This window comes from Pipistrellus hanaki (assembly GCF_964339955.1).
Source record: "Pipistrellus hanaki genome assembly, chromosome: 5".
NCBI lineage: Eukaryota > Metazoa > Chordata > Mammalia > Chiroptera > Vespertilionidae > Pipistrellus > Pipistrellus hanaki.
The window spans coordinates 75,342,348-75,355,398 of NC_140507.1; the positions used below are offsets into that span (position 1 = coordinate 75,342,348).

The 13,051-nt window shown below is 38.7% G+C and overlaps 2 protein-coding genes across 2 annotated transcripts; both read right to left on the reverse strand.

Moving 5' to 3' along the window:
• Positions 1-225: 225 nt before the first annotated feature.
• LOC311623559 (olfactory receptor 7E178-like) lies at positions 226-1,146 on the reverse strand (the record flags this gene model as incomplete). Its single annotated transcript, XM_084885757.1, has 1 exon — positions 226-1,146. The coding sequence occupies exon 1, from the start codon at positions 1,054-1,056 to the stop codon at positions 226-228; it is 831 nt and encodes a 276-aa protein (XP_084741883.1). The 5' UTR covers positions 1,057-1,146.
• Positions 1,147-10,133: 8,987 nt separating this feature from the next.
• Positions 10,134-12,940, reverse strand: LOC311623349 (olfactory receptor 7E178-like; the record flags this gene model as incomplete). Its single annotated transcript, XM_084885351.1, has 2 exons — positions 10,134-11,067; positions 12,912-12,940. The coding sequence occupies 2 exons, from the start codon at positions 12,938-12,940 to the stop codon at positions 10,134-10,136; spliced, it is 963 nt and encodes a 320-aa protein (XP_084741477.1).
• Between the last annotated feature and the right edge of the window lie 111 nt (positions 12,941-13,051).

Consider the following 13,051-nt stretch of genomic DNA (forward strand, 5'->3'; position numbering starts at 1 on the left):
TATTCAAGAATACTCCCTTAATACTACCGAGGATGTACCCAACTAAACTATTTTTATACATGATAGAACAAGTGGAAGGAAAACCAAAGCTGCAAAAATGGTCTGACCAAAAAGGTCTGATTGCAAAATAACAATGTTTGGTTTTGAGTCATTTCCACTCCACAGATAAAATTAATTATAAATAAATGAATAAGAAAAATATCTCCAATGGCCCATGTATTAAGACTAGACTATTTTGTTGAGGAATCGCTGCAAGGCATTCTTGATGTCCCTGTTCCTCAGACTGTAGATGAAAGGGTTCAGCATAGGGGTGACCACAGCATACATCACAGAGGCCCCAGCAGCCTTCCTGGGAAAATGTGAGACATCAGAACTGATGTACACACCAAGGCCTGTTCCATAAAATAAACAAACAACTGACAGGTGAGAACCACAGGTGGAGAAGGCTTTCCACTTTCCACCTGACGATGACATTCTCAGAATGGAGGAAACAATTTTATAGTAAGAGAAAAAGATACCTGAGACTGGAATACCAGCAAAGATGGCTCCTATAAAATAGAGGAATATTTTATTAGTAGAGTTATCATTGCAAGCAAGCTTGAGGAGTTGAGGAGGGTCACAGAAGAAATGAGGAATTTCCATGTTTGTGCAAAAGGAAAGCTGTGAAATCATCAAGCAATGTAGTTGGGATTCCAAAAGGCTGATCAAAAAGGACACCAGAAGTAGCAGGCTACAGACACGGGGGTTCATGATATCCAGGTAGTGCAGGGGATAACAGATAGCAACAAACCGATCATAGGCCATCACAGATAGGAGTGCACTGTCCAAACATCCAAAAAACTGAAAAGAAGACAGCTGAGTGAGGCAGCCAGCATAGGAGATGACTCTGCTATGAGTTTGAATGTCCAAAATCACCTTTGGGACAGAGGTAGAAGAATAGCCAATGTCAGACATGGACAGATTGGAGAGGAAGAAATACATGGGGGTGTGCAGATGGGGGTCAGAGCGGATGGCCAGGATGATGAGCAGATTCCCCAGCAGAGTGACCACGTACATGGACAGGAACAGGCTGAACGTTAGAGACTGTAGTTCTGGATCATCTGAGAAGCCGAGAAGGATGAATTCCAATGCACCTGTTAGATTCTGGGGCTCCACAAAGCAGAGACAGCTTTGAGAAAATACATTAGAGCTGGTATAAAGGATACAAGCAGATTAGTGTGTTAATATTTTGAATTTAAGCAATTCATAGTTTTTACACTTAAGCACCATGCCCCTTTAGTAATATTTTCTTGGTTATGACAAACATTCTTCTTAGAACTCTTTTCATATTGCATTTTTCTCCATGAGCCTATTGCTGCATCCATTACTTTGTAAAGAATGGGCTCAATAGCCGAAACCGGTTTGGCTCAGTGGATAGAGCGTCGGCTTGGGGACTGAAGGGTCCCGGGTTTGATTCTGGTCAAGGGCATGTACCTTGGTTGCAGGCATATCCCCAGTAGGGGGTCTGCAGGAGGCAACTGATCGATGACTCTCTCTCATCGATGTTTCTAACTATCTCTCTCCCTTCCTCTCTGTAAAAAATCAATAAAATATATATTTTTTTTTTAAAAAAAGAATGGGCTCAATAAACAAGGGGAGTAAGGTTATTTAGAGATTTTCAAATCCATAAGCACAGACAGGCTTATCAATAAGGTCCTAAGGGGGGGGGGAGCAATGAGAACTATCCATCTTTCCTAACAAAATGCTATTTATTATTTTTCTTATTAGTTCAAGGACACTGATAAGCTGTTAAATGTACTTTATTTTATCCAAATACAGCATGATAAATCTCTTTGACTTGTAGTATTTATAAGCACATGATAAGAACTATGTAATAAACTGTCTGAGTCCATTTTTTTGTATGTAAAAAAGAATGATATCTCAGTTTTTGTGACAGAATAGATAGACCTAGAGGGTATTATACTAAGTGAAATAAGTCAGACAGAAACACAAAAATAACATGTGATTTCACTTGTATGCAGAATCTAAAGGGCAAAATAAATAAGATAAAAACAGACCTCAGTTCAACTTAGCTACAAATCAAAAGTTCTTAAAGCCCCCTCATCAGTTTCAATTAATCATTCTGGGAAGGGTGCTTGGAGGAAAATGATGAATCTCATTCATTTCTTTAGTTACACACCATCCCTGGAAGTGATGAAACCCAGGCAGCAAAACTGCCAGTGTGTGTCAGCTTATGGACGATGCTGTGTTATTGTACACTAACAACATGTAATTAGTATTTTGCAGCATGGGTAAATGTTTTGTGTTAGTTTCCTACTCTGTGCCAACCACAGTGTGGGTGCTGTGTAATCAGAAATAAATGAGACAAGCTGCTTCCCCACAGGCATGCTGCCTGGAGTGACCTGGAAAGAGAAATGATAGACTGAGTAGGTTGGCCAAATGTTTTTGTTTTTGTTTTTTGTTTATTTTAATTTCTACATTTGATTTAACCCATTATAAGAAACACATAGTTTTACCAATATACACAATTGAAATATTTTGTAATCTTTTATGTCTTCAGAATCCGGTATTTTACTAGTCTAAAGATAGCACATCTCCATTTGGGCTAGCCACATTTAAAGAGCTCAATAGCCATGTGAACCTAAATTGTGCAGAAAGACACTCTTCTGCACCCTGTGGCCTATGAATAGTGTCTCATTATCGTAATCTGACTCCACCTTTTTTTGCCAAAGAACCTGGGTACAAATTAAATAGGAGTATTTTGTTCCTTTCCTCAAATCTGGAAAATAACAATAGTTTTATATCCTGATCTTGAGGGTATTATGCAGGTGACAATGTAAATTACATAACCCAGAGCTCTTAATCTGGCACAAGGAAACACTCAATGGCTTTTTTTATTTTTAAATATTAGTTTACTATCCTCAATACTGTCATGATCATAACCACAGCATTCATGATCATACTAAAATGCTTAGGGAATGAAGAATCTGCTTCCCCCACTGGGATGGGCAATGACTGTGAAAGGTAGAAATGTCATGGAGAAGTGCAGAATTCTGAATGAGAGTTCTAAAATCCCCAATGGAAAGAATAACATAAACTTCTTAGGCCTCTGAGCTGTAACTTTTCTTATTGATGCCCTCCCTTCTGGCTATCTTAGCTATCCTACTGCCTTATTAATGAGGAAACAAGTTTCTTCATAATTTCCCCTCCATCCACCATATCCCTTGCTACTCACTGGTTTGTGCTGTCTCTCTGCTGAGTCATGACCTAGGACTTTGGATCCACTGCCCTCTCCTGCCTGTAATGAGAAGGCTGAGGCTCTGTTCTCAGGACTGGCATGAAGACAGACTCAGCCATGGACCTTCTGAATTAGGTCTCAATTCTGGGAGGAAGAGCCACACATATGACTCTTATTTAAGACTGGCAGCCTGTGAGGCCTTGAGGGTTCCATGCACAGAGCTCATAATTAGTGCAGTTGGTCCATGTTTAACTAAACTCTGAGGACTTCCTAATATTAACAAAGAAAAATAGAGAATAGTGAATGTACTTAGGAGGGTCTGGGGCTTTCCTCTTCTCTCAGGAGAATGTGCACCTGTACACTTTGCTTCTGACTTCCAGATTCAAAAATCTTAACATAGATGCAGACACTTTTCAATTTATGACTTTTTGAGTGAGACATCTGCAAAATCATTGTATTAATCATGTAAATTAGGGACAATTAGGCCTTCTCTAACAAAAACCTATAACTATTTCTATTTTCTTCCATAACACTTCTGTCTTTAAAAGGAAAAGTCTTTTTCTCTTTCTTAGGTTTTACTTTTAATAGAGGTAGGTATTGTATGTTGAGGGTTCACTGTGAGCAAGGTGCTTTTGAAGCAAAATACATTTCTGATTTCTTTTTTTCACTTATTTTTTCTTTTTTCCCCCCTTTAAATTATTGGGGATGACATTGATTAACACAATTAAATAGGTTATAGTACTATTATATATATATTCTATAATATATCACCTGTATATTGTAATGTGTGTTCAGCACCCTGAAGTCAAGTAACGGGTTTTTTTTTTTTTTCTTATTTAAATGACAGTCCAAGTTCTCATATTTCTTATTCATTGATGTTTTGAATGCACTAATACCCTACTGACTTTCTCTTAAATTAAGCAGGGTACCCAACATGAGTACAATCAAAGTATTAACTATGGCTGCAGTCCCCTCAAAGTTTGACTGTGGTTGACCTATTCCAAGTCACTCACCTTTGGAAGGAGGAAGTTCCTGTGGGCTGTTGGCCAGAGGCCTTGCTTAGTCCTGTACTTCATGGGCCTCTCACAGAAAGCTCATGCAAGGCTGTATGTCCCACTAGAACAGGTTACAAGAGACGAGCACCAGGAATATGAAGCTTTTTGTACCCTAATATTATAAGAGATATCTCATCAGTTTTGTCATGTTGTGTTGATTGGAAGCAAGTCAGTAGGCCCAAGACAAATCACCAGGATCAGTCTCCACAACAGCCTGAATACAGGAGGAGATGTCTTTGGGAGCATATTGGAATCTGCCCACCATGCAGGCCTCACCCTTTATCATGACATCGGTCTTTAAGCACAACAACACTGGAGAGATGGCTCTGCTTCCCGGATAGCCCACAACCCATCACACCACAATGCTATCAGTAATATGTCCTGGAGATAAACTGACTCATGAGTAGAAATTGCATCTCTTAGGTGTTTCTACAAACACCACCATGTTTTCTCAGTACACACAGTCCAAAAAAGCCAGCATGGCCGAAACTGGTTTGGCTCAGTGGACAGAGCGTCGGCATATGGACTGAAAGGTCCTGGGTTCGATTCCAGTCAAGGGGATGTACCTTAGTTGCGGGCACATTCCCAGTAGGGGGTATGCAAGAGGCAGCTGATCGATGATTCTCTCTCATCGATGTTTCTAACTCTTTATCCCTCTCTCTTCCTCTCTGTAAAAAATCAATAAAATATATTAAAAAAAAAAGCCAGCATGGTTTCCATTACATCAGCAGGAACCCTCACATCAAACTGTAGCCATTCTGTGCCCACATTCAACAAATGTCTCCAATGGCTTCTGATTTCTGTCATTGAAAAGAGCTTAACCTATTCCAGGATGAATTTTTTTTTGAACTTTGTGTCCACAGATCCTAAAATTTATATAGTCTGTTTGAGCCTATTTTGTTCTTGTTGTTGTTTTCCAATTGATAACTTAAGTGTGCCAATGATGGTACTTTGCATCATCCCACATCCTACACATGCAGTCCTCCTGCCTCAGAGAACTCTGGGTGAGGAATTTAGAGATGTTATGTCATTCACTGATAGGAAGAAAATGTGGCAATACCAAGTAGGCAATGTAGGAGACACCAGGCTCTATTGTCCCACGAAGGTCAACAATCAGATCCATGAAAAAAAGCAGATCTGGGAGAGCTCAAGAGTCCACTTATGGAATGTCAGCAACACAGTAGAACAAAACACCTGAGAATAACTACACAAAATGAAGCAAAGACCAGCTTCATAGTTCCTGCATCATGCTATCACCAAGTCCCCAATATTGTGCAACAACAGGCAACTCCAAGGTAGAAAGAGTTGTTAACCTGGTGGAAGGAGGGAAAATAGAGTGAGTAACTCGTTTACTAAGTCTTATAGTGCCCCATCGAAAAGACCTGTTTTATTTCACTCCACCCAGAGAATGGCAAAGCTTAGACACCATGACACAGCTAAACACACAGAAGAAGATCAGAAACATGGACAGGAAGAGCAGGGATTGCCACAGTGGGATGTAGGATTGGATTAAGATTGGACACAGACACCAAAGGTACATAATCTAGGGCCAGAAATAAACCACTGCACACACAGGCAGCTAATAGTTGACAAAGAGACTCCATTGGTTCTCAATCTAAGGAACTTCCAAGTGAAATAATGAATCAACCCCCTTGCATGGAAAGCAGGGAGAGTCCACAAAAAATTCCCTACAGATCGGGAGGAGGTAGTTTTCTTAAACCAGTGAATTTATAGTAAGGCTCGTCTTGGGTGGCCACAAGACAAGTAGATTGATAAACCTTCCCACCAAATCGTAAAATTTTGTATACAACAAGGCACTAACTGGGTTCAGTGATGTCTAACATCTAGATGATCTCAAAAAAACATAACTATCTCAAGGCTATATCGTTGGGCCATCATCTTGAGAAGGATAGGCAAGTGAAAGGAACATTCCAAAGAAGAGTCTCTGATTCCCTTGGTCCAGCTCTTGGGTCCACTCACAATCACATCTTAATGAATACCTCCAACTGACTGAGTCATCAGAGTTTATAAAACTCCCCAGAGGGTTCCACTAAAATCCACAATAAAAAACCAGTGAACTGTATCCTCAGAAATTACTTAAATACATAGATTGGAAAAATGCATAATGTGTATGGAAAGTACCATAAAGCCCTGGGAAAGAAAGATGTATATATATATATATATATATATATATATATATATATATATATATATGGAGAGAGAGAGAGAGAGAGAGAGAGAGAGAGAGAGAGAGAGAGAGAGAGAGAAAGAGAGAAAGAGAGAGAGAGAAACACCAATTCCCCTTTAATGAAAAAATAATTCTAATTTTAAAAATTAAGAAGTAACTAAATATAGCTTCTTTTATTAAAATACAGTGCTAGGTAGATAGTACCTTTGTTTTGAGTACTTGTAATACTGCCTAAAAGACAGGATTGTGTAATATAGATTGTAACTGAAAGTTGAATATTCATAATAAGAAAATATTTTTATGTGATGTTTATCTACAGAACTGTTACCATTCTTTGGTTTTTCGTCTCTCCTTCATTGAAATAAGTGATTACTTAAGCATGAGTGTTGTCCTTAAAAGTCATTTGGAAGTTCTTTTTCAATTAGTACTAGTTTAAAAATTTTTGTGGAGCCTCCATATTGTTTGTTATAATGCCTGTAGGATATTTATTCACATCAACAGTGTACCAGGATTCCCTATTCTCCACATCCTCACCAACTTATCACTTTCCCCCCTTAATTTATCTTTATTGTTAAAAGTAATACAAATGTCATCCTTTTCTCCCCATTGACCCTCATTTCCCCTAAACTCCTTTCTCCTTCTCCAGGCCTTCACTACACAGTTGTCTGTGTCCATGGATTATGCATATAAATTATTTGGTTACTCTTTCCCCTCCCACCCTGCCACCCCCACCTTCCATCTGAGATTTATCAGTCTGTTTCATGCTTCTATGTCTCTGGGTCTATTTTGTTCATCAGTTCATTGTGTTGATTAGATACTACATATTTCTTTTCTATAATAGCCATTTATAGGTGTGAGATTATGTACTATTGTGATTTTTAGTTGCATTGCCCTTATGGATAGTGATGTTGAGCACTTTTTCATATATGACTGTTAGTTTTGTTTTTCTGATCATAATCCCTCCTATTTATAGTTGAGGAGTTTAGCATTGGGGAAATCCCACTGCCAGGTTTAAGACCAAGACTACTTATCCTGTATCATAAAAGCCAAACATGCTAAGTGTGTGACTGTTCTTTTGACTGTTCAACCAATCACTATGATACACATGACCATCAAGATGCAGATGTTCTGACTGGAGGGTTAGCTTGCTGCTTGAGTCCGGCCAATTGGATTGGCTAGATGAGCCAGTCACCTCCTAGAGCCATCTAGCTGTCTCTCCCTGGCCCCAATCATGCAGCTATGGGGTCCCTCAGCCTGACCTGCACCCTCTCACAGTTTGAGGCTCCTCAGGGGATATCATAGAGCCAGTTTTGCTGTCAGAATATTGAGATCAATTTTTACTCCTGAATCTGTCACTCCCTCCATGTGCAGTGTGTGGAAATCTCAGAATATCTGAGCTTGTGTTCCTTCTTGAAATGTCCAAACTTCATCTCTAGACCATGTGTGAGACCTAAGAAAAGTTTGGAAGTCAGAGAGGGTTTGATCATTTCTTTAACAAAGGATTTCTATCATTATTAGGATAGTGTGCTTACTAATAAAATACAATTCCAAAAATGTAATGCCATTTTATGGCAGAAAGGGTGAAGCGCCTCCTGTCTCAATTGAGGCAAGTATGCTACTTATGTGTGTGTTCCTAGACAACAGGGGAAAACTTTGGGGATCCCAAATTACTAAATGGCAGGAGTATAGGAAAGTGAAGAAGGAGATGTGAGTGTTGGCAATTTTAGAATACTATGGCAGGAAGAAAAGTGTAATAGTACACTGAGCCAATTAGATACTCAATTCACTGTAGTGGGGCTGGTAGGATATATAGTGTAGTTGTTAAATTGGTTAAATTAAATGAGTTATTGGAGAGTTACTCAGAAAGCTCAGACTTCTACCTCTGCAAATATGTTTAGAATCTGTTAAGGAAAAATTGATATGTATAAGGATACCTCAGTATCCTATATAATATGAACATAGTATTCAAATTCCCCCCCCACACACACACACCAAGAATTCAACCAGGTGGTGCCTCTGCACAGGGGTAGGGAGGGAGGTCCCAGACAGCAGCAGCCAGGTGCTGTGGACCCTACAAGAGCATGAATTTTGTGTACTTGGCCTAAAGTATAGCATAAGACAATAGTAGGTCAAGGATAAATTCACTATGAAAAAAGAGAACAAATGATGGTTATAAAGTGGAATACTAATTGAGGCAGTTACCAGTGAAAGGAAAAATATTCCCTTTGTTGAGGACATGGTCCTTTGCTATCCCTGAGTAATGAAAATGAAAATAGAATTAAGTTCATTCATAATAACTTGGGAGGTTTAAAATACTTCAGGCACAATTAGAATTACACAAACAGTGGAAATAACATACCATGATTTTAAACCTCAATTGTATGCCCCTGACCCAGACATAACATTAAAATCACCTTGTATTCCTGGGCTCACTTTAATTCTTCAGTTATATATCAGACCATTGCTTTCCTCCCCATATTATGAGTTATCAGTGAGGGTTCATTCGAGGAAATTGTAGGCACACTAGTCATTTTTAATGGAGATACTTTAATATAGGTATGGTTAAATAGTTTTGAAAGATGTAAGGCATAAATGAAAAAAATATGGTAATATAATGTTATAACTGCAAGATATAGTGACAACCACATAGGATAAGGGGCAAGGGAAATGGTTGGAAGCACCTTTACTCTTATTGACAATTACTGGATTAATCTAAAGAGAAGACAGGTGGGAAATCAGAGGCTGAAACACAACAAAACAACTGAAAGTTTAGAAGGGTAAGTTTGTGCAGAAAAACTATAGCTTAATATCCAATACAGAGAGACAGCTGTGGAGTGTGGAGGGAAAAGATATGTAAAAAGCCATTTCTGAGAGCGTGAGAGAAGGAAATCTCACTGTTACCAAGGCAAGCCCTTTCCTATCTGCTCCTTTGGAGCTCTGATCACTTGAAGATCTTTAGTATCCGATCATGAACAATAAATAATCAAAGACATACAAGTTCTATCTTTAATAAAAGGTAAGACAAAATTCAGTAGTTCTTGGATGTGTATAAATACATATTAAACCCTGGATTACTGTTAAAATATTATGCTCTTTTCACTCTGCAATTCAGTTAATTCTTAATGTATGATTATTGGACTCAGGCACGAAGATTTTTAAAGCTCATCACATGCTTCCTACATTGAGGGTCAGTAACACACATTCTCTCACACACCTGCAATAATAGATTTGATTAAAGCCTAAGTTTTATGAAATATAGTATGGATACAAAAAATAGCACAGACAGTGAAATGATTGAGTATCCTATATAACATGCACATTGAAAAAGAATTGTGAATTTCTACAGGATGCCTGATTCATAGGTAACAAATATAAAAAAATCCATTTTGTAATAGAATTCAATTGGATGGTAATTTTGACATACATAGGATCCCAGAATACTCCCTTAATACCACAAATATGTGCCCAACTGAAGTATTTTTAGACATGATAGATCATGTGGAAGGAAAAGCATAAGCTGCAAAAATGGTCTGACCAAAAAGGTATGATTGCAAACTACTTATGTTTGGTTCTCAGTCATTTCTAATCCACAGATAAAATTAATTATAAATAATGAATAAGAAAAATATCTCCAATGGCCCATGTATAAAGACTAGACTATTTTGTTGAGGAATCGCTGCAAGGCCATCTTGATGTCTCTGTTCCTGAGACTGTAGATGAAAGGGTTCAGCATAGGGGTGTACACCACAGAGGCCCCAGCAGCCTTCCTGGGAAAATGTGAGACAGCAGAACTCAGGTACACACCAAGGCCTGTTCCATAAAATAAACAAACAACTGACAGGTGAGAACCACAGGTGGAGAAGGCTTTATACTTTCCACCTGTCGATGAGATTTTCAGAATGGAGAAGACAATTTTATAGTAAGAGAAAAAGATACCTGAGATTGGAATACCAGCAAAGATGACTCCTATAAAATAGAGGGATATTTTATTAGTAGTGGTATCATTGCAAGCAAGCTGGAGCAGTTGAGGAGGGTCACAGAAGAAATGAGGAATTTCCATGCTTGTGCAAAAGGAAAGCTGTGAAATCATCAAGCAGTGCAGTTGGGATTCCAAAAGGCTGACCAAAAAGGACAACAGAAGCATCAGGCTACAGACACTGGGGTTCATAATATCCAGGTAGTGCAGGGGATAACAGACAGCCACAAACCGATCATAGGCCATCACAGATAGGAGTGCACTGTCCAAACATCCAAAAAAATGTAAAGAAGACAACTGAATCAGGCAGCCAGCATAGGAGATGACTCTGCTATGAGTTTGAATGTCAAAAATCACCTTTGGGAGAGTGGTGGAAGACAAACCAATGTCAGCCATGGACAGGTAGGAGAGGAAGAAGTACATGGGGGTGTGCAGATGGGAGTCAGAGCCGATGGCCAGGATGATGAGCAGATTCCCCAGCAGAATGAGCACGAACATGAACAGGAACAGGCTGAACGTTAGAGACTGTAGTTCTGGATCATCTGAGAAGCCCAGAAGAAGGAATTCCAATGCACCTGTTAGATTCTGGGGCTCCACAAAGCAGAGACACCTTTGAGAAAATACATCAGAGCTGGCATAAAGGATACAAGCAGATTAGTGTGTCAATATTTTGAATTTAAGAAATTCATAGTTTTCACACTTAAGGACCATGCTCCTTTAATAATATTTACTGGTTATGACAAACATTCTTCTTAGAACTCCTTTCATATTGCATTTTTCTCTATGAGCCTATTACTGCATGCATTACTTTGGAAAGAATGGGCTGAATAACTATGGGGAGTAAGGTTATTTAGAGATTTATAAATCCTTAAGCACACACAACTTATCAGTACCCTCCTAAGAAAGAAAGAAAAAAAAGGAATGACAACTATCTACCTTTCCTAACAAAATGCTCTTTATAATTGTCCTTATTAGTTCAAGGATACTAATAAGCTGTTAAGTGTACTTTATTTTATCCAAATGCAGCATGATTAATTTCTTTGACTTGTAGTATTTATAAGCACATGATAAGAACTATGTAAAAAACTGAGTCCATGTTTTTGTGTTTGAAAAAGAATGATACCTCTCCTTTTGTGACAGAATAGATGGACCTAGAAAGTATTATACTAAGTGAAATGAGTTAGACAGAGACACACAAATACCATATGATTTCACTTGTATGCGAAATCTAAAGAGCAAAATAAATAAGATAAAAACAGACTTCGGTCCAACTTAGCTACAAATCAGAAGTTCTCAAAACCCCCTCATCAGTTTCAATTAGTCATTCTGGGAAGGGTGGTTGGAGGAAAATGATGAATCTTATTCATTTCTTTAGTCACACACCATCCCTGGAAGTGATGAACCCCAGGCAGCAAAACTGCCAGTGTGTGTCAGCTTAAGGACAATGCTGTGTTATTGTACACTAACAACGTGTAATCAGTATTTCACAACGTGTGTATATGTTATGTTTGTGGTAGTGTCCTACTTCATGCCAACCACAGTGTGGGTGCTGGGCTATCAGAAATAAATGAGACTCAGCTGCTTCCCCACAGGCTTGCTGCCTGGAGTGACCTGGAAAGAGAAAGGATAGACCGAGTAGGTTGTCCAAATGTTTGGTGTTTTTTGTTTTTGTTTTTCCCGGTTTATTTTAATTTCTGAATTTGGTTTAACCCATTATACCAAAAACATAGTTTCACCAATATATACAATTGAGATATTTTACAGCCTTTTCCTATAAGTCTTCAAAATCCGGTGTTTTAATAATCTAATGATAGCACATCTCCATTTTGACCAACACATTTGAAGAGCTCAATAGCCATGTGAACCTAAATTGTGCAGAAAATCACTGTTCTGCACCCTGTGTTCTATGAATAGCGTCTCACTATCCAACTCTGACTCCAAGAATCTGGGCAGAAATTATATAGAAATATTTTGCTCTGTTCCTCAAATCTAAAATAACAATATTTGTATACCCTGATAATGAGGGTATTATGCAGGTGAAAATGGAAGCTACATAACACAGAGCTCTGAATCTGGCACAAGGAAACCCTCAATGGCATGGTTTTTTTTGTTTTTGTTTTTTATATTAGGTTACTATCCTCATCACTGTCATGATCATAACCACAGCATTCATGATCATACTGGAATGCTTAGGGAATGATGAGTGCTGGTTCCCACTCTGGTATAGGCAATGACTATGGAAGGTAAGAATGTAGTGGAGAAGTGCAGAATTCTGAATGAGAGTTCTAAAATCCCCAATGGAAAGAATAACATAAACTTCATAGGCCTATGAGCTGAAACTTTGCTTATTGATGCCCTCCCATCTGGCTATCTCAGCTTTCCTGCTGCCTTATTAATGAGGAAACAAGTTTCTCCATAATTTCCCCTCAATCCACCATATCCCTTGCTACTCACTGGTTTGTGCTGTCTTTCTGCTGAGTCATGACCTAGGACTTTGGATCCACTGCCCTCTCTTTCCTGGTAATGACAAGGCTGAGGCTCTGTTCTCAGGACTGGTGTGAAGACAGACTCAGCCATGGACCTCCTGAAGCAGG